Raw genomic sequence first — 25,176 nt, 5'->3', positions numbered from 1 at the left:
ACTTTTAGAAAAGACTGTTAAAGGAAAGACAAAAGCTTCTTGAGAAAATTGAGGAGAAGCAGAAAGAACTAGCAGAAACAGAACCCAAATTCAACAGTGTGAAAGAAAAAGAAGAGCGAGGAATTGCTAGGTCTGGAGCTTTACATACAAAGAATTAAATCATTTTAGAAAGAGCAAGGAATAACAACAAAGCAGTACATACTTAACAGCTGTTATAAAGTGAGAGAATGCATTTGAGTCTAAATGTTTTTTTTATTTACAAGGAAATGCTCCTTTTGCCAACAAATTAAAAAAATTAATTAAATTAAAAGCACACACATTCGGTGCTTATGTGGCCCTGCATTATTTTTGCTCGTTGCATGCAGAGTCACTGAGTTTGAAGATAATTGTTTCTCAAGAACCTTATTACAAAAGCTTTGTTGAAAGAATCAGTGATATACTACTGAACAAGGAGGCATCAGAGTGATGTTGCCCTGTTCTTGAAGAAACAGGAGGTGAGGATCTTTTGCATATTAGAAAAAGGCAAACTGGATAAGTGAGAGGGAACTTGTTTTAAAGCTTTAAAAAGCAACCCATGGAGAGTAAATGAAAATTCAAAACAAAAGTAAATTGGTGCTTCTCAATTGCTCTGTTCATTTTAAATCTTTCCCTGAGATGATTGTACAATTTATAAAAAATAAATCACTGTTAACAGTTTAAAATTAATTTTGATAGCGCTTTGTTCTTGGAGATCTTCTGAATAAAATTTGTAAATGAAATGTTTGACACATTATAAAGAAACTTTTTTTTCTCTCTTACCTAGACTAGCACAAGCTACCCAGGAAAGAACAGATCTTTATGCAAAACAAGGCCGAGGAAGCCAGTTTACCTCCAAAGAAGAAAGGGATAAGTGGATTAAAAAGGAACTCAAATCTCTAGATCAGGCCATCAATGACAAAAAAAGACAGATTGCAGCTATACACAAGGATTTAGAAGATACAGAGGCTAATAAGGAGAAGAATCTGGAGCAATACAGTGTAAGGAGTTCTGAACTTATTAGTGCAGTGATATTTTGAGGAAAAAAGGCTATGTTCTGTGTCCATAATTGGATTTGTTTCAATGAATGAGTTTTATTTCTCTTTAAAATCTAGAGGACAAGAGAATTTCTTGCTGTGTCTTACATTATTATAAATGTTTGCATGCTAAAACTAATTTTAGAATCCTGTTCTCAAATATTTTTCTTCAGCACCCTACACTCATTTTTTCCTGATTTGGAGGGAGAGGGAAATTAGCTAGACAGCATAAGCAGCATCCTCCAAGACAGCGTGCCTATGTATTATTGTTTTTGCCAGTTAACAACGCTCCTGGGTAATTTTGGTTCAAAATTTTTTTTAAGTCTTAGAAATATTTCTATTAATATCTTTTATTTAAAACAAAAGCACTATTTCTTCAAACACTTCTTGAATGGATTTTGCATTTGGCTTGAGAGTTTCTGTTCCTTTGGATCCTATTAAATAATTGCATAAGTCTTAATATAGGCTAAGCACTTTGCATGCAATAAGAATCTGTTTCCATCTGCACAAAAGAGAAAAGGAACTACCTTGTGTTTTGATTGATGAAATCAGTGTGCCCTTTGTTACCCAAAACATCTGCTTTCAAAATCCTCTGTGTGTGATGCTATATGCTTTAGGGAGGGGTAAGAATTTGGAACACACTGAATCCTAATGCCTAAAAGAACTATGGGTACAGAAGTCAAGTTCTACCGGGTACTCTGTGCTGCTGTAGTATTAAAGGAAAAGTTCTTTAGAAAAAAATAAGGAAATTGTCACCATTATGGAGCCTGATCGTTTGCCTCACTAAAACTCTGGTGTAAGACATGTGGAAGGAGGATCAAACTTAAGTAAAGAGTGGGTTATCAGTGCAGTGGCTATGTAACAGTTATCATGAGGAAAACCTTTTTCATGTGATGCTGCCAAGGACACGCTGCATACATTATCAGCTTTGTGGATATTATTTATGAAAATAAATTCTTATCTTCCACATCGGGGCTTGAAAGCTTCTGTAACAATTTTGTTTTCTGTCTGGTGTCACTTAGTCTTTGAGGCCTGTTCCTTTGCTTTTCCTTGTTCCTTGTCTAATAGCCATTGACAGATCTATGCTGCATGAACTTATCGAATGAGTTTTTGAACCCAGTTATCCTTTTGGCCTTCACAACATCTCTTGGCAATGAGTTCCACAGGCTGACTGTGCATTTGTATGAAGTACTTCCTTATGTATGTTTGTTTGTTTGTTTTTTGTTTTTTTTTAAACCTGTTACCTATTAAGTTCATTGGTTGACCCCTGGTTCTTGTGTTAAGTGAAGGGGTAAATAACATGTTTTCTCTACACCATTCATGATTTTATAGACCTCAGCATATCCCCCCTTCTTACCTCTTTTCTAAACTGAACAGTAGCAATCTTTTTAATCTCTTCTGATATGGAAGTTGTTCCATTTCTCTAATCTTTTATGTTGCCCATCGCTATGTATTTTTTTCAATACTAATATAACTTTATGAAGATGTGGGGACTAAAAACTCCACACAGTATGTAAGGTGTGAGCATACCATGCATTTATATTTGGCATTATATTTTCTTATTATCTTATCAAATATTTCATCTTTGCCCCACGCCTATGAGGGCTGTAGTTAAAAGCCACAGCAGAACATATGTTGAGCAGAGTTTTGGTCTGCCCTATGATGCTGTCCAATTGAGATGTCATGCATATTTTCCAAAGGTTCAGCCAGATTGCAAGGTATTAATTATGGGGTAAGGAACGTTTCTGATTCTGGATGGAAGAATTGATGGCAGCTTTGATGGCACTATACTGGCTGTTTTATTGGAGCCTTTAATCAAGGTTGGACTGTAGCCTATTCTATTGGTGTTGATTTTTCCAGACTGTGTTTAACACCCCCAGTATGTCAGGAGAAGCCATATAAATGAAGAATCAGTTCTAACCAGTTACATGGCCATGAAAGGAGTATGTCCAGTGCCAATATGCTTGATGTGCTGACATATGCAGCTTTTACAATCTCTATTGTATAATAAATGTACTAAACTTGGTGATAAATGAGCAACCTGATAAAATTTATGGACATGGTTGCACTGAGAAAGAAAGTGTTTTGCCAACGTAGACCATATTTTGGAAGAGAGCCATGCTATTCAAGCAATTCTCTTTAGTTGGTTGAATGAGGGAAATGGCATACTACTTTGGCTATTTGTTTGTACTGGCAGAGTTCCTGCAGTGAACAGCTCACAAGCTCATTTCTTCTGGAAATGAAAAAGATCTTGACAGGCTGGTTGCTGAAGCTGTCTTAGTTCCTTTGAAGAGCTTCTGAAATTTTGTGTGTGTCTGTGCGTGTGTGCGCGTGTATAAAAATGATATATACAGGAATGCTTTTAACCACGCTGAAAGAATTGCATGGCTTTTTTTTTTTTTTGTAACACAGAGATGTTTCAGAGAAATTGGTCTAGAGACTGGAAAAATGACTAATAAAATAAGAAATTTTAAGACTGTAAAATAGTGGTGCTATCATTAAGAATCATAAAGTTATTACCAGCAGATTTCTAGCCATTGAGCTGCTGAAAGAAAAGAAAACTCTTGGTCCCAGACAAGGAAGAGGGAGGAACTTCCGCTGGCAAGTTCTCCAGTTATGCTGTTTAGGAGAGTACCTGCAGCTAACTGGTATCAGTATCTTGACTTTATTGGAGAACACACTAGAACCATGATTACAGCAAGTGTGGCATGTAATGCCACCATGCAGTATATTCTTATACCGCAATGTAAATGCTGCTTAGCCTCAACGGAGGCTTATTATTTTTGTGTTGTGAAGGAACAAACTTCTAAGCAGATGGCAGTAGTGTGTCTCTTTGATTCTACTGTTTAGTGTAATTTTTATGATGGTTTTGAATGTTTCTGCCAATTTTCTAATCCTTTTAGTTCTGAAGGTGGCTGTAACATCAGAATCAACAAAATAACCTGTTGTAGTTTCTTTTTTTGTCCTTTTTGCTGGCTTTTAGCACTCATTCTCTTCATAGTCTCCATGCTGCTGCTGACCTCTGAAGATCTGTTTATTCTTACCACTTTAGCAATTTTAATGTAACTCATAGAAAACATTACAGGAATTCTGAATTATAAAATGGATAGAATAGGGATTTAAAGCTAGCATCTTACATTTTAAAGATTTATTTTTTATGTGCATTAGAAATTGGACCAAGATCTTAATGAGGTGAAGGCTCGCGTCGAAGAATTGGACAGAAAATATTATGAAGTGAAAAACAAAAAAGATGAACTACAGAGTGAAAGAAAGTAAATTTATTTAAAATTTGTTTTAATTATGTATAAAATGTAAAGGATGTCAGCTGTGTAGTCATTAACTTGGCATAATTAAGTATTTTTAAATAGTTATGTGTTTGGAGTTTTAAACATCTACACTTCAATTTAAAAAAAAATGACTACTCTAGAAGGAAGTTAACTCAGTTTTACTCATTAAGAACTTTCTAGTAATCAAAGTGCTTAATAACATTAACCTGACTTTTGTTTCATTTTGATAGTTATCTGTGGAGAGAGGAGAATGCAGAACAACAAGCTCTTGCTGCAAAACGAGAGGATTTGGAGAAGAAACAGCAACTTCTTAGAGCAGCAACAGGAAAGGTGTGAGATACTGTGCATTCATGAAAGTTATAAATTGATTATTTGATGTGGGGAAAGGTTTCGTATCTTTTAAGGAGAATTGCCCCATCTTTAAGGAAAAAAGCAGTCTGTGGCTGCAGATCACAGTATCAAAGCACTTTTTTATAAGCCTTATTTTTCAGATACTTACAGCTTTCTGAAAAAAAATCTTTTGGTCTGAAATATCTCCTACTTATTCTCAGCCTAAAGCCAGTTTTTGAGATGAGAAATTTTTGCTGAAATTCAGTTTGAGTTTATCAAAGCATTGAAAACTGGTGGCCCTCAGACTATAAAGCTATCGTGCCTGTTGATTCTTGTATTGAAAACAGGAGCTTGGTGCCAGTGGCTGGGATGGAATTTAGAATAGTCAGTGATAGCTCATGTGCACCCACATCAGTAGCCATGGATTGGTCTGCAATCTTAACAAGAATTGATCTGTGACTGTGGCCTTCATAAGGCCCAATGGCTGACACTGAACAACTGAGAGGCAGATTGTGAATGACCCATGAGCTCGATTAGAAATCGCTCACAAACTTTAAATCCAAGCAATAAACTTACGAATATTTTGTCAGTTTATATTTTAAACTGGCAAGAGAGAGAGAGGACCAAAATCTGTAGATTAGCATTATTTCTAGGTCACATGATCCTTGAAGTCTAGTAATATAAGTTATTAATTGTATTTTGACAGGCCATTCTTAATGGTATAGACAGCATAAACAAAGTCTTGGAGCACTTCCGCAGAAAAGGCATAAACCAGCATGTTCTAAATGGTTACCATGGAATTGTGATGAATAACTTTGAGTGTGAGCCTGCTTTCTACACTTGTGTTGAAGTTACTGCAGGAAACAGGTAAATTATAGTGTATTGAATTCTTCTTGAGTTTGAAAGGGGAATATTGAGAGGTATGACTTCATGCACGTTGAAAGCCAGTTGTTGGGAGGACTTATTTTGGTTTATATATTGGGCCTGTTGTCAACTTTAGTTGCATGTATGTATGATGATCAAATTCAGAGTGTCAAAAAGATACTGAAAAAAACTCTTTACCTAGCTAAAATCCACCACCCAAACTACACCCCTCCTCTCAACCTGTCCTCTTAAGAAAATTCTTGCTGTGTCCCCAAAAGATCAGTAAGCTTGGGCTCTGCTGAGCAAAACTGTGGGAAGGAGGCAAATTCCAGACTCAAGAACCCTTCACTGAGTCCTTCCCATGGGCCATTATGTAAATATCTAGAGGTTATTTGCCCAAATACCTTGTAAATATAATCTGTCAGGATACTATAGAAATGGCAATCCCTAAGATACATAGGCTCCAAACTATATGGGCTATCTTTTGAATGGTACCTGGAAATTAATTGGAAACCAGTGTTGTCTCTAAAGTAGAAGTGTGATATACTCCTTAGAAAGAACACTAAGTAAGCATTTAACTTCCATCTGCACCAGCTGATAGTGGTTAGTAGCCTAAAGTAGAGTATGTCACAGTGATCCACTCTGGTGGTAGCAGAGGCATGAGCATTGGTAGTGAAGTCCGCATTCCTTAAGAAAGGTCACAATCACTTAGCCATGCATAATTTGTTCTAGTCTTTATTTTTGTAACCTTCCTGATTATTTTCTTTAAGCTTTTAAGAAAAATGATCAGCACTGTTGCTTTTGTCATTTCTTTTTCCTTTTTAAAGCCTACTGGGATGTTGTATTCAATGCGAAAAGATTTACAGTCTCAAATGAGTGAAGATTATCCTTTTTTGCTCCCTTTGGTTGACGATAATAGCACTTACTGCCACCTGGAAAATGCTTTTTAATGCCCTTTCAGCACCTGGCTGAAAGTTGGGTGCGTGGAACAGGATTTTAATTTTGCCCTCCTGTGATCTTATCCTTAGATAAGGTGTTTCTGTGTAAACTCATACAAGGAAGAAAGGTAGACTGAATAGGCTTGCTATTGCAGGAGTATACAACAAGATTGCACAGCTGATGAGAGAAAAAAAGAGTTGAGGTCAAATATTTATTGGGGTTTCCCTATGACCAGGAAACCGAAAACATCCCAACTAGTTAAATGGTGTTTCATAGGACTTTAGTATTATGTAAATTATCTTCTTCTAAAAATGTCTGTGATCATTATTTTTTCCACTTACATTTTCTAAGGCATGGTAATGGTGAAAACTGTTGAGAAAATAAAATGTAGTTTTGTTTGTTTAGTGGTTCCTGCAAATTTGAATTTGTGGTAGAAAATATCAATGATTTTGGCATAATAAAATCTGGGTTGTTTTTCTTTGGTCTGTTAAATTAGGTTATTTTATCATATTGTGGATTCCGATGAGGTCAGTACAAAGATCTTAATGGAGTTTAATAAAATGAACCTTCCTGGAGAAGTAACTTTTCTACCTCTCAACAAGCTGGATGTTAGAGATACTGCTTACCCTGAGACAAACGTGAGTCATGGTGTTGATATAGACTTCTGTTTTTTCTTCCAGTAGATTACTTATAAGTCACATGTTTATGTCACATAGATGCTATATACTCATGATAGTGCTACTTCATAATGCCATTTTCTTCAGGTTGGCCATGTACAACTAAATATGTTTTTCATTATAGCTCTTTCAAGAATCTCTTTAATTTGATACCTGGTAGATTCAAAAAGTAATGTTAAACTTTGTGGTTTTTTTAAAAAGATACAGAGGTGAGAATGAAAGGAAGTATTTCATTGTAATCTGAATTGAAATTATAATTAAGAGCTGTCAAGTGTACTTTTTTCAAATTAGAAGGCTGCCTTTTACAAGACCTGGGCAAGAGGATAATACGTCGTAGCATGAGACAACTGAATTTATTATTTGAAACAAGTTGTGCTCCATTGCCACTATGAACGTTTTGTTAAGACTGTTATATTTTCACTAGTAAATATATAATATAGTTACAGTAAATAATTATTTGAATTCAAAATTGGAATTGTAGATTAGTTTAAAAAAATTACTGAGTTGTATTGTAAAGTAGGTCAGCTAGACTTTTTATACATTCTGTTTTAATTTTGCATAAACAACTAAACATAAATATTACAGATTGGAACAACCTGATTCTTCACCTATTTTCATTTTGGAAATCCATTATGTATGTGTGTTTCTGGTAGCAACCACAATATCTTAAGCCTAATACAGAGAAAGTTAAATTGACAGATATGTAACAAAAATAATTTAAACTCACTCACTAGCTACTTAGCTCCTGTTCCTGTTGAAATTACTGACAGACCTTTTATTGATTTCAGTGAGAGTAAGATCAAACCTTAAATCTGTTCCTTCAGATTTTCAGAATTGTTTGTGCCTAACTTGCACTTAAATTTTTTTTGATGTCTGGGCAATTTTAATAAGCTTATCTTCTAATTGCACAGCAATCAATGAACACTTGGCCATAAACAAAGCCAGTAATTTGTGTTCACAATCACAGACATATATGTAAATTATGATGGCATACACCGTTCTTCAAATGTGGTTCTAAACGGATTTACTTCGTTAATTTTCAGTATATTTGAATGGTCTGTTCCTAGTGTTTTACTTCTTAAATTCAAGATTACAGAAGTTCTTATTGTAAATTTGAGGGTTTATTTTATTTTGTACTTTTTATTGGGTCACCAAGTGTTCTCTTTAAATTATTTTTCACTTGTAATTGCACAATGTACCCAGTGGATGCTTCAGATTGTGTGCATCATATTCGTGCAACTTATTGTTCTTATTGTTAAGATACTTTATTGATGTGAGTGCTATATTTTTAGGATGCTATTCCTATGATCAGTAAACTGAGATACAATCCCAGATTTGACAAAGCCTTCAAACATGTTTTTGGAAAGACTCTTATTTGTCGTAGCATGGAGGTGTCTACCCAATTGGCCAGAGCTTTCACTATGGATTGTATTACTTTGGAAGGTATGTATTGCAATTATATAATTGAGTTAATGGAAAAACAGGTCTTTGGGGACTGAGTTAATTGAAACTAGTCTATTACTTTCCTAGTGTTCTTTGCAAAACCTGATACTATGATAGTTTACTTGGGTAAACAAGATGAAATAAACTAAATGTTAGTAGTGCTGTTATCAGAGTCCAAAATGTTGTTTTTGTAAGTCCTCTAGGATTTTAGTGACTTAAGGTGACAAATCAGTAGAAATCACTCCCCATCTCAGAGGCTTACAAAATAGATTAGATTTGTATCCGATTTTAACTGGTACCAGTGTCCCTGAGGAATTAAGAAGTTTATTCTGCTACGTTTAAAACAACTTACATTGCATTCTTATGTGCTGTCTTAATTACTAAGAAGTGTAGGTTTGCTACTTTGGTATATTAGCCACATATTTTGTCTTGATTAGGTATATCCCTGTGTTTTGGAGAGCAGTCTTTTGTTTAGTGGTTCCCTAGAGGCTACACTGCTAGTTTCTCTCTCCTTTGAAAAGTTCCTCAGATCCCCACTCTGAGAGAGAATGGTTATTTTATGGTAACTGGTTCTTACAGTATTGTGTCTGCATATCCACTCTGCCACTTTCCTGTATTTTTCCAGAGTCCTTTAATGAATCTTTGAATGGGTAAAAGGAAACTCAGAGCAGTTGAGGCCACAGTCCATTTTCTATCCTTGAGTCCAAATGTTAGGATCCACACATGTTACTTGTATGACCCAAACAGCCTTATAGAAGATTCTGGATCCAGCAGCATTGTTGGTGTGCACATCCAGTGTGCATCTGCAGAAGTAGTTCCTTAAGAACCCCAGTTAGTTACAAGTAACCTTTCTTGAGCAAAATAGTTAACCATAAGATTTGTCAGGCATAAAGTAGACTAAGGTTTTGTTCAATGGGGAGAGCAATTATAGATGGAGGTAAGTTGGAAGACTTGGTACAAAGGATGCAGTGTATCAGCAAATGTTAAGAGAAGGTTGGATCTTGGTTTTTTTTGGGTGGAGTGTTTTAATATCGCACACACCAGTTGTTTAAGGTAATCCTTGTTTGCCTTGATTATGTCTGACCGTTTTGGCCATTACTGAGGAAACAGCTCTAACATGATGCATTTTTTAAAACTGGTAATGGTATGGTGTTTGGATGTCCCCATTGTTCATACAATTTGATTTTTATGTGGATTATATGATTTCGGAAGTTAATAAAAGAAATTGAACTGCTTGATGCTGAGAGAAGGTGGTGCCTGGTACTTGGAGCCTGCTGGTCTTGAGGCATTAAATACACTTTTTAAAAGCTTTACAAAAATAAATGTGATTTGATTTTTTTTGCCTTGTTAACATTTGAAAGTGACCGTCTGTAAGTTAATTGCAAACATTACATGCATGCATGACTCCTCAGAATTATATAGAATCTCTCTAGGAAATTGAGAGTACTTAAAATACATATTAGCAGAATAATCATTACCTTTTAGGAACTGCTGTGAACAAATGTCCTGTGGGTGTGCAGTACAAAAGTTCCATTTTAATTCTGTTTTGTTCATAGGTGATCAGGTCAGCCATCGTGGTGCTCTGACTGGAGGTTATTATGACACGAGAAAGTCGCGGCTTGAACTGCAAAAAGACGTTAGAAAGGCAGAAGAAGAACTTGGTGAACTTGAAGCAAAACTCAATGAAAACTTGCGCAGAAACATTGAAAATATCCTTTTGATGTATTTGTGTATGTTGGGAGGGAAAAGTTGCATGGTAACAAGGCCAAGTCAGCTTGCTCTTTTCTCCCCCCTTTGTTACAAAATGCACAAATTGTTCTTCTTCGAGTGATTGCTCACGTCCATTCCATTATAGGCGAGTGCACGCCACTGTGCACGGTTCCCGTAACTTTTTTCCCCTTAGCAAACCCCGTAGGGCCGGCTCTGGTGCCCCCCAGAGTCCCGCGTGCGGTATATGAAGCACTTCCGGCCCTACGCCCCCCAGTCTCTCCTTTCTGCTAACTCCAGCAGCAGGGACGGGGTGGGTTGTGGAATGGACATGAGCGACACATCTCAAAGAACATCAGTTACTGGTAAGTAACCTTGTTTTCTTCTTCGAGTGATTGCTCATGTCCATTCCACTATAGGTGACTAACAAGCAATACCCTGGAGGTGGGTAGGAGTTACCAGTGAGCTGCCGTCAGCACGGCTCTGCCAAATCTGACATCCTCTGTCACCTGCTGGGCGATGGCGCTTTGAGCTCTGGTTGTGTGCTAGATGTCATGGTCTGGAAGGTTTTTCTGACAGTTAGCCTGAATTTGTCTTCTCTTAATCTCATCCCATTTCTTTTGTTTCTACCCTGTTGTGCTACCCTTAATAATCTCCCTTGATGGCTATTGCATCCTTCCAAATAACCTCTTTTGCGGCTTTTGAGATAGCTGTCTTTTCTGATTTTAGTAATCATTTAGCCAAGATATATATTTTGTTCACCCATAAGTTAAATATAGAATTAGGTCAGTTGTTAACATGGTATGTGTAGTACATGTCTAAAATAATAGAAAGGAAACTAATATATAGGTGGATGGCAATAACGTGTTTAAAAATACAGAAGAATATGATATGGATAAGGGGAGAAATTGAAGGTTAGTTTTCTAAATTAATCTCTTTATTTAACTAGCTTTCTATAAACCTCTTTAGTCATGACAAAATAGCTGTTTCTTTATAAGCAGGTAAATTATAGCTTTCTCAAATTGTTGACTGATGTGTAGAATAGGGAGTTTTCAAGCTGTTTCAACATGTGTCAAACCATGATGCAGATGACATGACTAACAACATGGATGCTATTGTAGTTATTGAAGGAGGCTTTCAAAAGGAATTAGTGAAACTTTTAAGGCTAGAGTGAATAATTTTGACTTAATTTTTTTCACATGTAAATCACATTTGTGTGTCAGTAGCCCCTCTGGTGATATTAATAGAAGTTTTTTAAAGCTTTTAATATCATGGAAAAAGCCATAAGTAAAGACTTGGGAGTAGAACCAAAACTTTAGGAAGATTAACCTTCTAATGCTTTGTGTTTCCCAGTTCTAATGATGTGTAGACTCCCCGTCTGCCCACACCTGCCTTCAGCATCAGGTCCCAGACTGTCACCCTACAGTTCATAGAAAAAAAAATTTTTTTTTTGAGGGGAGTTAATACTGGCTCTGTTCAGGAGCGCTACAATTCTCTAGATATTCTCCTGTCAGTATTTCTAATTTCTGACCAGAGTGTGGACCACTTCCGGGAGCAAAAAGTTTAGTTAAATTTCCAAGCTCTTATAGGCTTGGGCCTCCCTCTTTCTGACTAACAAATGGTAGGTAATATTTGTAATATGGACACATGGGGTGAAATCTTTGTCTCATTAAAATTGGCAAAGTTCCCATTGACTTTAATAGGACCAAGATTTCATTCTTGTGATCTCAGGCTTAGGAAGATAGGAATTGCCGTACTGTATCAGCCCATGGTCCATATAGTCCAGTATCCTGTCTCTGACCACTGGCCAACACCAGATGCTCTAGAGGCAGTTACAAAAAGCCTTACAACAGGCAGATGTGGGATAGGCTGTCCCCGTCAACATTTCCTCCTAAACTAATAAATAAGACACACTAATTTTTCTTTGAGTTTGTCTCTTAGAGCCTATTGATTACAATTCTATAAAACTGCTACTGGTATATGTCTGTTTGGGTGGTGTTGTGGAGGCAGCATATTTGACACCCAAGAAGACTGACTGTTTAATATCTTCTGGTCAGTTAAAGGCTTTGTGTTGACCTCTGAGAGCAGCTGAATCTGACTGGTTCTATACCTTTGGAAGTTGTGATATGGAGCCTTTGATGGGGAGGGAGCAAAAATGAAATACTGCAAAAACAGCGTGGGTATAAAATACCTCATATTTAAAACTTGGAATTTTCCTTAGCCCACAGTATGGATTAATAATGAAATTGACCAACTGATGAACCAAATGCAGCAGATTGAGACCCAACAGAGAAAATTCAAAGCTTCCCGAGACAGTATCTTGTCAGAGATGAAAATGTTGAAAGAGAAAAGACAGCAGTCCGAAAAAACCTTTATGCCAAAGGTATAGCATATGTAAGAACTTGTTAGTGACTTCTTAGTTAATTGGTATCGTATCAGTTTTTGAGCAGACATTGTTCCTGTTCCAAAGAATTTACAGTCTAAGTAGACAAATAGTAGAAAATTGACATACATGATACACTAGATGACCTTATGTTGCAAAGTATCATTCAGGAGTCAGGAGGGGCAATCAAAGGGGCTGGTTTTCAATTTAAATCTTTTTCTGCTTTCTATAGGCTATCTGAAAAAATCATTCTCCAATGGGAAACAATTTTGTAGCGTGCATGCGGATAGAAGTGTCCTAGAAAGAGTTGGTAGTCTGGCATTTCTGATAGGTTGCAAGTTGGACCGGTCTGCCTGGACTGTTCATGTTGTCTGTAAAGCTACCACTCTTGATTTACTTCATCCACATAGAAAAAGACAAGTTGAGAGAAGCATGCAGTTTCATTTGAATGATGATCTAATTTAATACAATAATCTGTTCCGTAGCAACGCAGCTTGCAAAGTTTGGAGGCAAGCTTACATGCTATGGAATCAACTCGAGAATCCTTAAAAGCAGAATTGGGAACGGATTTGCTGTCTCAGCTCAGCCTAGATGATCAGAAACGAGTGGATGCACTTAATGATGAGATTCGACAGCTGCAACAAGTAAGGAGAACTAAGAGGAAAAATGTCATGACACTAAAAGTGGAATATTTCTTACTGAGAAGACATGCATTTGGCTAATTGCAATCTTTTCTTCTTATGTAGGAAAAGTGAGATGTACTCATTGATTATCAACCACTATGTATTTCTGTTATCTTTGCACAGCGTGAGGGAGATGTTTGGTGTTTTGTTTAATTGCTGCCTGTGCTATATATACGTATATGTTCTAAAGTATGCTTTTTCAGATACTGTCTAGATTTTTTCTTTAACTTAGATGTCTTTTGTTTTTAAATAAGATCTTTATTATGCAGTAGGCATGGGGTCATGGCGTGGGGAGACAGATCTGTGTTATGAAATAGACAAACCAACTCAGTTTTTGTTTCATGTGGGGCAGTTGGAGGAGCATTACAATTTAAGGATATATTTTCAAGCTGTTTTGGTCTTGGTAAAAAGTTGGAGAAGGCTAAAGTTTCAAATAGCCTTCCGTTTTTTTAATAAACGTTGGGTTGTTTGCTCAGTTTTGAGTCTAGACAGCTGTAAAAATATTTAATAATAAATATTTAATATTAAAAACTTCCTTACATTCATATTAAAATAACATAATAAAATACAAGCATGTAAGGAATTGTGTAATATTTTCATTTATTGTATTCTCAAACTTTTCTCCCCTCAAAGAATGGGAGCCTTTGTTTGATGCAATTAATATTCTTTCCTACTTTCTTTCAGGAAAATAGGCAGCTTTTGAATGAGAGGATTAAACTGGAAGGCATCATTACAAGAGTTGAGACATACCTCAATGAGAATCTGAGAAAACGCTTAGACCAAGTGGAACAAGTAAGATTATTTTCTTATATCCAGTTTGCAAAATATTCTTGGCTTGCCCTCAGAGATTTGGCAGACTATCCTTCTCTTAAATATGTACCAGATATACTGCTTATAATTATTACAGTAATAGTTACTGTATTCATACATATGTTTTGCTTTTCTACTTCTGTTTATCCAACATGCAACCTGACTGGGTTTTTTTTTAGGATTTAAGCAGAATTTTGTAAGAATATATTTGAGGTGTAATTGACAGTGTATCCAAGCTCACAGAAGGACAGACTATATATTTAAACACAAGTTCACAATATGACAGAACTACAGCAGTGGCTGTGGAATTTTTTTGAATAATTTAAAACAATTAATTGTTTGAATAATTTAATTTGAATAATTTAAAACAAAATTCTTACCTCTGTGAAAAGTATTTTAATGGCTATAGTCATATACATAGGACCAGAGTAGTAGAAAATAACTCATGCCGTCATCTTTGAGCAGTGTCCCTGTGGCTGCTCCCCTTCAGGTGAATGTGTGTCCCTGTGCCTTTGATCAGAGAATTTGAGCAGTTATGCTCATATGGGTCACGCATGCGCTGTCCCTGTCTCATGCCACTGTTGGCGCCTATCTAGCGTGCACAACCAGCCCTCTCTTGGTTCCTTCTCAACTGTCCTCGCCCTGAGACAGAGCTCCCAGCAGTGTGAAAACCAATAACTTTATTTAGTATTTAGAATTTTTTTTTACAGTAGTTTTAATATACTAGTTAGATTTACTTACCTATTTTTCTCATTACAAAAGATTGTTTTTCATAGAATAGTTTGCGTTCAGCCTTAAGGCTGAACCACCATAATTCAAGCCAAGTTCATTAGGCTTCAAGTGCTGTCATTCCTGCCGGGATATGATCCCGGTAGCAGATGGTCACTCTGTGTGTGCAATGCTTGGGTGAGACACGTATTCCACAGAAGTGCTCTCACTGCAGCAACTTAAACCTTATGCCACGAAGGGGAGAGGCCTGAGTCTCAAACTTATACTTATGGATAAATCTCTGTGCCCGGTATCCGATCCCAGGCAGCAGACCCCCTCCAGATAACAATCTCCAGAGATTTCACCCTCTTCACAAAGGAAGGCTCATTTCTCCAAAAAGGCAATGAGGAAAAGAGTATCAACTTCTCCCTTGAAAGAGCCACCGAAAAAGGAATGGTGTCGGGCTTACTCTGTATCCTCGGTACTGACTACACTATGGCTGAGTACATATGAGGCACCGGGATTACCGTGACAGCCAGTGACCCCAAGTGGACAGGCTCAGAGTCAAGAGGCAAACAAAAGCCCATCTCTTCTGCTTTGGCACCAACAGAACTGCTCAATGACACATTACTGAGACGTTCCTCACTGGCTGTGGCTGATAGCACAGAGTACTCAGTTGTCGGCACCGATGCCACAACTGCAACATTTTGGCACCAATCAGCAGCCACTTTGGTGCTGAAACCATTGGCACCGTGCCATTTCCTGCAGCACAAGGACTTACTTGTCTCATCGATGCTGGAATCTCCACTCTTTGGTACCGATGTGTCTCTGGTATGTATGGTACCATGTCAGTTTGCTTCATCACTGGACCCTCCATTTTTTAGCAAGGAGAAAAATAATGAGGAGGAGGGTGTTTTTCTATCTCGCCACTCTTCTCCCATCCAAGTAACTGCAATCTTAGGACCACCTGTATGGCCTAAACCTCACCACAGGATTGACACCTGGACCTGATATGTCCACTAATGGATGCCACCACTTATGCCATTTCCCACACGGTGGCCTTATTGGGACCCCTGGGCAGCATACAAAAGACAATACCCAAGTCCCTGAGTTCCTATAGGGAGAGGATTTGATTTCCCCCCCCCCGAGTGGCTGCACCATCAGAGCGCCCTGAGGAAAGCTTTGAGGAACAGGAGGTGGCCGTGGAACAGGATACGACATAGCCAGCCAACATTTCCTCCTCTTCTGCAGATGAGGCTATAATGCCTCCACCACCCACAGCTGCTGCTAACTTCAAACATTTCCAGGAGCTCTTCAAAAAAGTTGCAGCCTCCCTAGGAATCCCTCTAGAGGCAGTCCCAGAGTCCCAACATAAGTTACTAGATATTCTGCAAACCTCATCAGCATCAAAAATAGTGCTTCTGATAAATTAAGTACTTATGAAGCTGGCCAAAAACGTGGCAGACCCCGGCAACAGTACTGCCCACTTGCAAGAGAGCGGATAGAAGGTATTATAGCCCCTCAAAAAGGATGCATTTTTTATTTTCTTACCTTACACTGAACTCTTTTGTCATTGACAGTCAACCAGTACGGTAAACAACATCAATTTAGATCCATTCTATATCACAAGGAGTGGAGACGACTAGATTTTTTGGCCACAACTCATTGGCCATTCTGCAATTTTGGATTGCCAACTATGCCGCATTAATGGTTAAATAGAAACACACAAACTACTCCAAACTCTCAGATTTGATTGATTACATCCCAGAAGATAAAAGGGACCAATTCAAAGCCATCCTAGCCAAAGGCTACCTTCTGGCTAGAACCTCCTGCCAGGCAATGTGGCAGACACAGCAGCGTGCTCCACGGCCACTGCTATAGTTAAGTGCCAAGCGTCGTGACTCCATCTCTCTGGTTCCCCAGGGAAGTACAGTCTGCAGTGGAGGACCTCCCCTGTGATGGCCAGAAACTGTTCACCTCAAAGATGGATGGATCCACACTCTGCAGGATTCTTGGGCAACTCTCCACATCTTGGGGACATACATACCTGCAACCAGAAGAAAATAGAGTAAATATCCCTCCGAGCACACAAGACCCGCTGCATACATACAACAACAAAGACACTACGATACACAAAGGCAGAGACAAGAGACCTCCAAGGCATCGACCACTTCCACCTCAATCATCAGCATCCCAGCCACCCTCTACGAAACAATTTTCAGACTTTGGTTGAGGGCCTGAGTGGACTCCCCCTCCGCTCACAGGAGATTCCTCAGATTTACTCTGGGAACAACATTACCAATACAAAGTTCTAGCTTTTGATCTTTTGAAAGCACAGCATGTGTTCTCTAAAATTCTTGCAGTAGTGGCGGCACACCTCCACAAGCAAGGGGTAATAATATTTCACTATCTTGATGATTGTCTACTAAAAGTCCCCTCCTGGACAGATGCCTCGATGTTACTCACAGGACAATTGCCCTCTTTTTGCGACTGGAATTGCAACTAATTATACAAAAATCAACTCTAACCTGTACAGAAATTGGACTTCATTGGGGCTCATCTTGACTCTCTGGAGGCCGTAGCATCACTATCACCGAACAGATTCATCACTATAATCAACCTGGTCTCCTCAGTACTGAACAGTCCATGCATATCGGCATGGACCAGCCTCCAACTCTTAGGCCATATGGTGGCAACTACATTTGTGGTACGACATGCGCATCTTCACATGCACTGCCTTCAGGGTTGGCTAAGAGCCGTCTACACACCATACAAGCACAGCCTGAACAGACACCTCACAATGCTGCTCAAAGTCAAAAGATTCTATACTGGTGGACCCAACCCCACAAGGTGTGCATGGGAGTCCCTTTCACAGAGACTCCACCTTCAATGATTCTCACAACTGACGCTTCCTTGAGAGATGGACTTCCCAGCCTACAGCACCTCACAATTCAGGGTGGGTGGTCTCTCTCCGAGACACAGTTGCACATAAATCTCCTGGAACTGCGTGCAGTTCACAATGCATGCTTGCACTTCCTGCCATTGATCAGGAATGAGACCATATGGATAATGACGGACAACATTGCTTGCAAGTTTTATATAAAGCAGCAGGGATTGGCAAGCTCTCACTCCCTATTCACCGAAGCCCGAAACTATCGAACTGGTGTTTATGGCACAATGTCAACGTCTCAGCCTCGTACCTCCCAGGTAGTCAAAACATGACAGCAGATACACTGAGCAGAGAATTATCTCAGGATTGTGAGTGTGAACTAAATAATATCTTACAGAACATATTCAAACATGGGTCATCCATCCATTGACCTCTTCTTGACATCCCAGAACTACAAATGCCTACAGTTCTGTTCTAGAGCAGTGTTGGGGCCCCAATCCCTGGGGGAATGCCTTCCTCCTCAAATGGGATGCACCTCTGCTATATGTGTTTTCCCCAGTACTCTTGTTATTGAGGGTTATGCACAAAATATGAACTGACAAGGCCAAAGTTCTCTTGGTAGCACAAACGTTGCCCATACAGACTTGGTACTCGTACCTGTTGCAGATGCACACCACACACTTTTCCACTTCTGCTGAACCTTCTATCACAGAAGGCTGGACAGGTCTACTACGCAAACCTGGAGAGGTTTCACCTGAGAGCATGGCTCCTATATGGTTCCATCATGATGAACTAACCTGCTCGGAACAGGTGAAAGACAAATTACTAAACAATGGAAAGACATCTACACCTAATACTTACCTGCACAAATGGAAGAGATTCAACATATGGTTTCAAAATAAACTAGGGCCATTTCTGCTCCCCTACCGTTGGTATTGGAATATATATGGGGGCTGAAGACATCTGGGCTTTCTATTAGTTCAGTCAAAATACATCTTGCAGCTATTACCACTTTCCATCACAAGGTTGACAGGATAGTGATATTCGCCCATCCGATTACCAGACGTTTCCATAAGGGCATCAGAAACATTTACCATGAAATACGCATACCTACCCCACCTTGATTTAAACTTAGTACTGTGCTGCCTCACTGGCGGCCCCATTCAAACCCTTAGCAACATGCTCCCTGACCCATCTATCAATGAAAGTGGCATTCTTAGTAGCTATCACATCAGCCCACTGAATGTGAGGGTTAGGGGCTCTCATGGCACATTCTCGTTACATCATCTTTTTCGAGGACAAGGTCACCCTAAGACCTCACCCAAAATTTCACCGTAACATATCTTCTTCCTTCCACACAAACCAACCAATCCATCTTCCCAAAACTTCACGAGAGTGCACAGGACTCAGTACTACATACTCTAGATGTCAAATGCAAGTTAGCATTCTACATTGACAGAACTGAGTCCTTCAGAAAATCACTGAGGCTTTTCATTTCCACTACGGAATGCCCCAAAGATTCTGCTATTTCCAAACAGAGACTATTTAAATGGATTTCTGGGTGCAACCACCTCTCCTACCAACTGAAGGACCTGCAACCCTCATTGGGGATCTGAACTCGCTCTACCAGGTCAACTTCTGCGGCCTTCCTGAACAACATACTGATCATGGACCTACGCAGAGCAGCCACTTGGGCATCTGCACACATAATCACAAAACATTATGCAATCGACCAGGGTTCAAAATCAGACACATTGCTAGGTCTTGCAGTGTAATTGTCATTTATGTGTGCAACTCTGAAGCCCCTTCTGTCCAACGATGGGCACTGCTTGATGGTCACCTGAAGTGGAGCACCCACAGAGACACTCCTCGAAGAAAAGGGGTTACTCACCCTGCGCAGTAACTGAGGTTCTTCGAGATAGGTGTCCGTGTGGCTGCTGCACTACCCATCCTACTCCCTCTACTTCAGAGTTCAATTTCCATACTCTACAGTAGAGAAGGAATTGAGGGGGGTCTTCATCGTGTGCATTAAATAAGCGCTGACAATGGTGTGAGAGTGGGACCGCCCATGCGCAACCCAGACAAGCACTGCTGCTGCAATTCTCTGATCAAAGGAGCAGGGACATACATCACTTGAAGTGGAGCACCCACAAGGACACCTATCTCGAAGAACCTCTAGTTACCGCACAGGGTGAGTAACCTCCTCTGCAGTGTAGGTTTGTACTTTGATTCCCTGCTATGGTTATTCTTGTTAATTTTTTGCCCATAGGAGTTGAATGAGCTACGAGAGACAGAAGGCGGCACTGTTCTTACCGCCACAACATCAGAACTCGAGGCCATCAACAAACGAGTGAAGGATACCCTGGCACGATCAGATGGTTGGTAATACTGATTCTTGGAATGAAGATGCCCTATACTTTACAGTACTCATAAATATGGTATTCATTTTGGTTAAAGAATTGAGCATAATATGAGATCAAATAATAAAATTAAAACAAATTTCAAAATGAGTGTTTTTACCTGGTGAACTCATTTAACAAAATATTATTGAAGCAGATATTTTTGCAGTAATCAATAAAGGATTAAAATAGCCACAATTACTTACTAGGATAAAAACAAGTAGTGTGTTCATTTTGACTTAGGCTACGTACTGTCAGATCAATTTTTCCAGATCGATTGAGCGGCAGTGAAGACACGCTCAATCGATCCGGAAGTCGATCTATTAAAACCACCACCAAAAAAAGCATAGTGCTGCGTCGACGGGAACGCATTTCCCATCAGTGCAGCGTGGTGGAGACAGTGCACTAAAGGGAAGTTATGAAGTCGACTGCCACTGAATTTTGCTGGCTGTGTACACCTGCCCTCAGAATTCTCTATTTTCCTCACTGAGATTTTTAATGATATAAAATACCCCTGAAACTTTTTCCTTTTTTCAGCTTTTTAACCTCATTGGTAACTTACTTTTTTAAAAACATCTTTACTCTGTGGGCTTCCTATTTTTTTTTTTTTTTTTTAAATAGGTCAGTGGCTGGATAACTGCTGATTTTACACAGGAATATAAACTTACCATTTTGCTTTTTCCCTCATCTCAGATCTGGATAACTCAATTGACAAAACAGAAGCAGGGATTAAAGATCTCCAAAAAAGTATGGAGCGCTGGAAGAACATGGAGAAGGAACACATGGATGCCATTAACCATGACACAAAAGAACTTGAAAAGATGACAAACCGGCAAGGCATGCTTCTCAAGAAAAAAGAGGAATGCATGAAGAAAATCAGGGAGTTGGGCTCACTTCCACAGGAGGCCTTTGAAAAATATCAGACATTGAGTTTAAAACAGGTAACAAGTGTACTTGGTTTTATTGCAAAAGCATAACAAATGATTTGCATAGGGGATGTAGCGCCATGCATTTTGACAATCAAACTGGAATAGAACCCAAAGTCATCTTGATGTGTTATTTTTCCTCAGTTATTTCGTAAGCTGGAGCAGTGCAACACAGAGCTGAAAAAATACAGTCATGTCAATAAAAAAGCTTTAGACCAGTTTGTTAACTTCTCAGAGCAGAAGGAGAAGTTGATAAAACGACAGGAGGAGCTGGACAGGGGCTACAAATCTATTATGGAGCTAATGAATGTCCTTGAACTCAGAAAATATGAAGCTATCCAGCTGACTTTCAAACAGGTAAGAGCGGAAACCATTAGATAAGATTAGGAAGTCAGAAGAAAATGTAGTTTTGCTGTGTGGTAACTTTGTAGGGTGGAACAGATCAGTGCTGGAGTGTATTAGGAGCCTGCAAGACACTCAAAGCACTTTAAATCACCTTTCTCTTTTTGACTTGTACTCCTCATTGTGTACTGTATATAGGGGCCATCTATAGAGAATCCCCTAATTTAAATCCTCCATCTTCAGAATTCCCCTTAGAACTGGGTAAGATTCTCTGGAGCTCATTAAGGCTGCTCCTAATATTGGCCAATGGTGGGATGGCACACTTTGCAGACAATGCAAGGTGCACTCTCTACAACACTCCCAGACTGCTTAATTTGGGCCTACTCTAAAGCCCATTGAAGTTCATGAGTCTTTCCATTGGCTTCACTGGGCTTTGGGAAGACCACTTTGTCCTAAGGAAGCAGCAAGTTTATCCTGTGATGTTTACAGTCTTAGTAATTATTACGAGCCTTGTCCCTTTCCATAGATCTTCCAAAAAAGATGTAGAAAATTTTTAAAAAGCCATTTTCCTCATTTACTGGATTTCTACAGTAAAAGCTATGAATTATATGTACACTTCTTTCTTTTGAATTTTCTCTAGTATGCAAGCATATCTCTGTTCTTTAAGAGTAATAATCTATTATCATAATATGTAAAAATAGCTATTGTAATCTGCTTTTCAGATTACAGACTATCTGTTTTTATATAGATGAACCTGAACTGACATTGATTTTTTGTTTTCCAAGGTGTCAAAAAACTTCAGTGAGGTGTTCCAGAAGTTAGTACCTGGTGGCAAAGCCACATTAGTGATGAAGAAAGGAGATGTGGAGGGCAGTCAGTCCCAGGATGAGGGTGAAGGCAGTGCGGAAAGTGAGAGAGGATCCGGATCTCAGAGCAGTGTGCCATCTGTAGACCAGTTCACTGGAGTTGGAATTAGGGTAAAGAAAATCTTTGCGTTTCAATATTCATAGTACTCTTTTAGTGTGTCTAAAAATGAGGTCTAGAAACTGACGTTATAATGAATAAATAAATTCAGTTGCCATACAACAGTATTTGATGTAATGGCCTAATACATCAGCGTTAACTCATTTTTATGGCATTTTCTTAGGTGTCATTTACAGGAAAACAGGGTGAAATGAGAGAAATGCAGCAACTTTCAGGTGGACAGAAGTCCTTGGTGGCTCTAGCCCTGATTTTTGCTATCCAGAAATGTGATCCAGCTCCTTTTTATCTGTTCGATGAAATTGACCAAGCTCTGGATGCTCAGCACAGAAAGGCTGTTTCAGGTAAAGGTTTTGTTTATTTATTCCTTAATAAGGAATAGTCTGGCTGAAAATAATGTTTGTTTGTTGTTTCATATTCAAATACAACATTTTTTTCATAGTAAAGGGACATATGTTACTGTTTCCATGTGCATGACAGCATGCTATGAATACAGAAAATGTATTGTATTTCTTTGGCTATGTTCTCTTTGTACCTTTCAAAAAGTCACTACAAAATTAATTTTAGGAAATGTCTGCATAGAGAATACAGTGTCTAAAAGATCTGCTTAAAAAGTTACAATTGGGGAAGAGTTTTACTTTGGCTCTGAAATTGGCAAATTACTTGTAGAAAACACACTTTTCAGAATAACTTTTTGCTGCATGCATATCTTGTGACTGAAGTGGGATGAATGTTTACTAAATCGAACTCCTGTGTCCTACAATAAAGGGTCAATTCATAGATAAAAGTAGTTACACATTGCAATAAATTATACCACTTGGTGTACTACCTAAAATCTAATAAAAATTGGGCACTTTTGTTTACGAAGAAAAGAGCAGTTGTTGGTGTCTGCCCCTTAGTAAGAATTGTGTCCTGTTTATTGAAGGATGTTCTTATTAAGGGTGTTCTTATTTTTCAGATATGATTATGGAATTAGCTGAACACGCTCAGTTTATTACTACAACTTTTAGGCCTGAACTGCTTGAGTCAGCTGATAAGTTCTATGGTGTAAAATTCAGAAACAAGGTAAATATTTTTAAAATATGTCTATAAATGAATATAACATAAAATTTATGTTGCTAATATTGAAAATTAGGTGGGACTGTAAATTAACCCAGTAGGCTGGAAAACTAGGTTTTCAGTTTTGTTTAGAGTCACAAGTGATAGACAGTGACCCTTGCCTACCTAGTGTTGTAGTGCAGCAGTTCTCAAACTTCACTGTACCGTGACCACCTTCTGACAACACAAATTACTACATGACCACGGGAAGGGAGACTGAAGCCTGACCCCCAAGCCCCACCGCCTCTGGCTTTGGCTTCAGCCTGGTCAGTGAGGTTCGGGCTTCGGCTTCAGCTCCGGACCCCAGCAAGTCTAACGCCAGCCCTGGCGACCCCACTAAAATGGGATCACGACCTATTTTGGGGCCCGACCCACAGTTTAAGAACCAGTCTTAGTGAATCAGTGTCCACATCACATAGCTACTGCTGGATTTGGACTATGCAGCGTGGTTGCCCATTTCCAGTTCCATCGTGACAGGACAATAATTAAAATAGCAAGGATTTGTTTATGTCGTGTATCTAATGCATTCAAAACGGAGATGCATTTGTGCAGTTGGTGTCCGGACTTGAAGAGTAGTGGTTCTGGCCATTGTCATTGGTCTCTCCTTTGAAAAGGAGGTAAAACCTGCAATTCACAGAACCTCAATCTACCAGTTATGTAGACCCATTCATCTCAGTTGACACTATTATAACCCTGTCACTGGGTCTCAATTGGCACTTTGTCAAAGTGAGGCCTTCTCTGTCTGGGAAACTTTTTTTAATATATATCTCTTTTTCTTCATTAGGTTAGTCATATTGATGTGATCACAGCAGAGATGGCCAAAGACTTTGTGGAAGATGATACCACTCATGGTTAAATGGAAGTGTATTGCTGGTTTGCTTGGAAGATATGTATAGTGTGATCCCTACACCTGGGATTAAGTTAAATTAAAATCTGAAATATTTAGTCATTGTTAAAATAGTTTTTGAACATACATTTTAACCAAGAACACCAGAAGATTATTCGTTTCAGAGGAGCTTGAATACCCATTTTATGTCTCTGTTGCTGTATTCTTTTATAAGATACCTGTTATCTTTATACAGTAACTGTAGTTTGAAAACTTTATCCCTACAAATCTTTTTGTAATGTGTCCTCTTGCTGTTTTAAAGCTTTTCAAAAAGTGCTAGCTATTTCTTCCTAATTATAATTTTATCGTTTTTACTGCCTCACATGTTTTTTTTAAATAGCTTCAATTAAACAATTGTTTTTATGGCTGTCATTCAGTTGTGGTGTTTGGAGTTGTCTTCTCTTTAGAGGATTCCCTTTCCACCAGTCCAGGCAAAGACAGTATTTACCTTTCAGGATCTGACTACACATAAGAAATAGGAGGCAGAATAATATCTCATTCTCTTCTGTACACTTCTATTTTCCCATTTATTCTCCTTTGCTTGATGTATGAGTGGATGCTATGCAAAAGTGGATGTATGAGTGGATGCTATGCAGAAGTGTCAAATTTTGTAGCCAGATGCCATCTATGACTTATCAGAAAAATCACTTGAAATTTGTGTGCATCCATTTTCATAGGCTGTCAACTGTTGAACAAAAAACTGGATGAAATAGTAGGAGAAAATACTGGCAAGCCTTAGTAGAGAACTCTAAAAAATGTAAGTCATCTGTC

The 25,176-nt window shown here is 38.7% G+C and overlaps 1 protein-coding gene across 1 annotated transcript in view; it reads left to right on the top strand.

The window, feature by feature from the left end:
* SMC3 (structural maintenance of chromosomes 3) overlaps positions 1 to 24,777 on the top strand; it is a 47,187-nt gene extending 22,410 nt beyond the window's left edge. Inside the window, exons 12-29 of the mRNA XM_067536959.1 lie at positions 9 to 130; positions 803 to 1,016; positions 4,221 to 4,324; positions 4,570 to 4,669; positions 5,376 to 5,536; positions 6,969 to 7,110; positions 8,442 to 8,592; positions 10,149 to 10,301; positions 12,531 to 12,682; positions 13,168 to 13,326; positions 14,050 to 14,157; positions 20,043 to 20,151; positions 20,866 to 21,113; positions 21,243 to 21,455; positions 22,226 to 22,417; positions 22,588 to 22,765; positions 23,380 to 23,486; positions 24,304 to 24,777. Coding sequence (XP_067393060.1) covers positions 9 to 130; positions 803 to 1,016; positions 4,221 to 4,324; positions 4,570 to 4,669; positions 5,376 to 5,536; positions 6,969 to 7,110; positions 8,442 to 8,592; positions 10,149 to 10,301; positions 12,531 to 12,682; positions 13,168 to 13,326; positions 14,050 to 14,157; positions 20,043 to 20,151; positions 20,866 to 21,113; positions 21,243 to 21,455; positions 22,226 to 22,417; positions 22,588 to 22,765; positions 23,380 to 23,486; positions 24,304 to 24,375 — 2,685 coding nt within the window. The 3' untranslated portion in view covers positions 24,376 to 24,777. The remainder of the gene's footprint in view (positions 1 to 8; positions 131 to 802; positions 1,017 to 4,220; positions 4,325 to 4,569; positions 4,670 to 5,375; positions 5,537 to 6,968; positions 7,111 to 8,441; positions 8,593 to 10,148; positions 10,302 to 12,530; positions 12,683 to 13,167; positions 13,327 to 14,049; positions 14,158 to 20,042; positions 20,152 to 20,865; positions 21,114 to 21,242; positions 21,456 to 22,225; positions 22,418 to 22,587; positions 22,766 to 23,379; positions 23,487 to 24,303) is intronic.
* The last annotated feature ends 399 nt before the right edge of the window (positions 24,778 to 25,176 follow it).

This window comes from Emydura macquarii, unplaced genomic scaffold, assembly GCF_026122565.2.
Source record: "Emydura macquarii macquarii isolate MOO-44397 ecotype Brisbane River unplaced genomic scaffold, CSIRO-AGI_Emac_v2 contig_3692, whole genome shotgun sequence".
Classification (NCBI taxonomy): Eukaryota; Metazoa; Chordata; order Testudines; family Chelidae; genus Emydura; species Emydura macquarii.
Note: the sequence above shows the minus strand (reverse complement) of the source record. Positions and strands in the feature narration are given on the sequence as shown.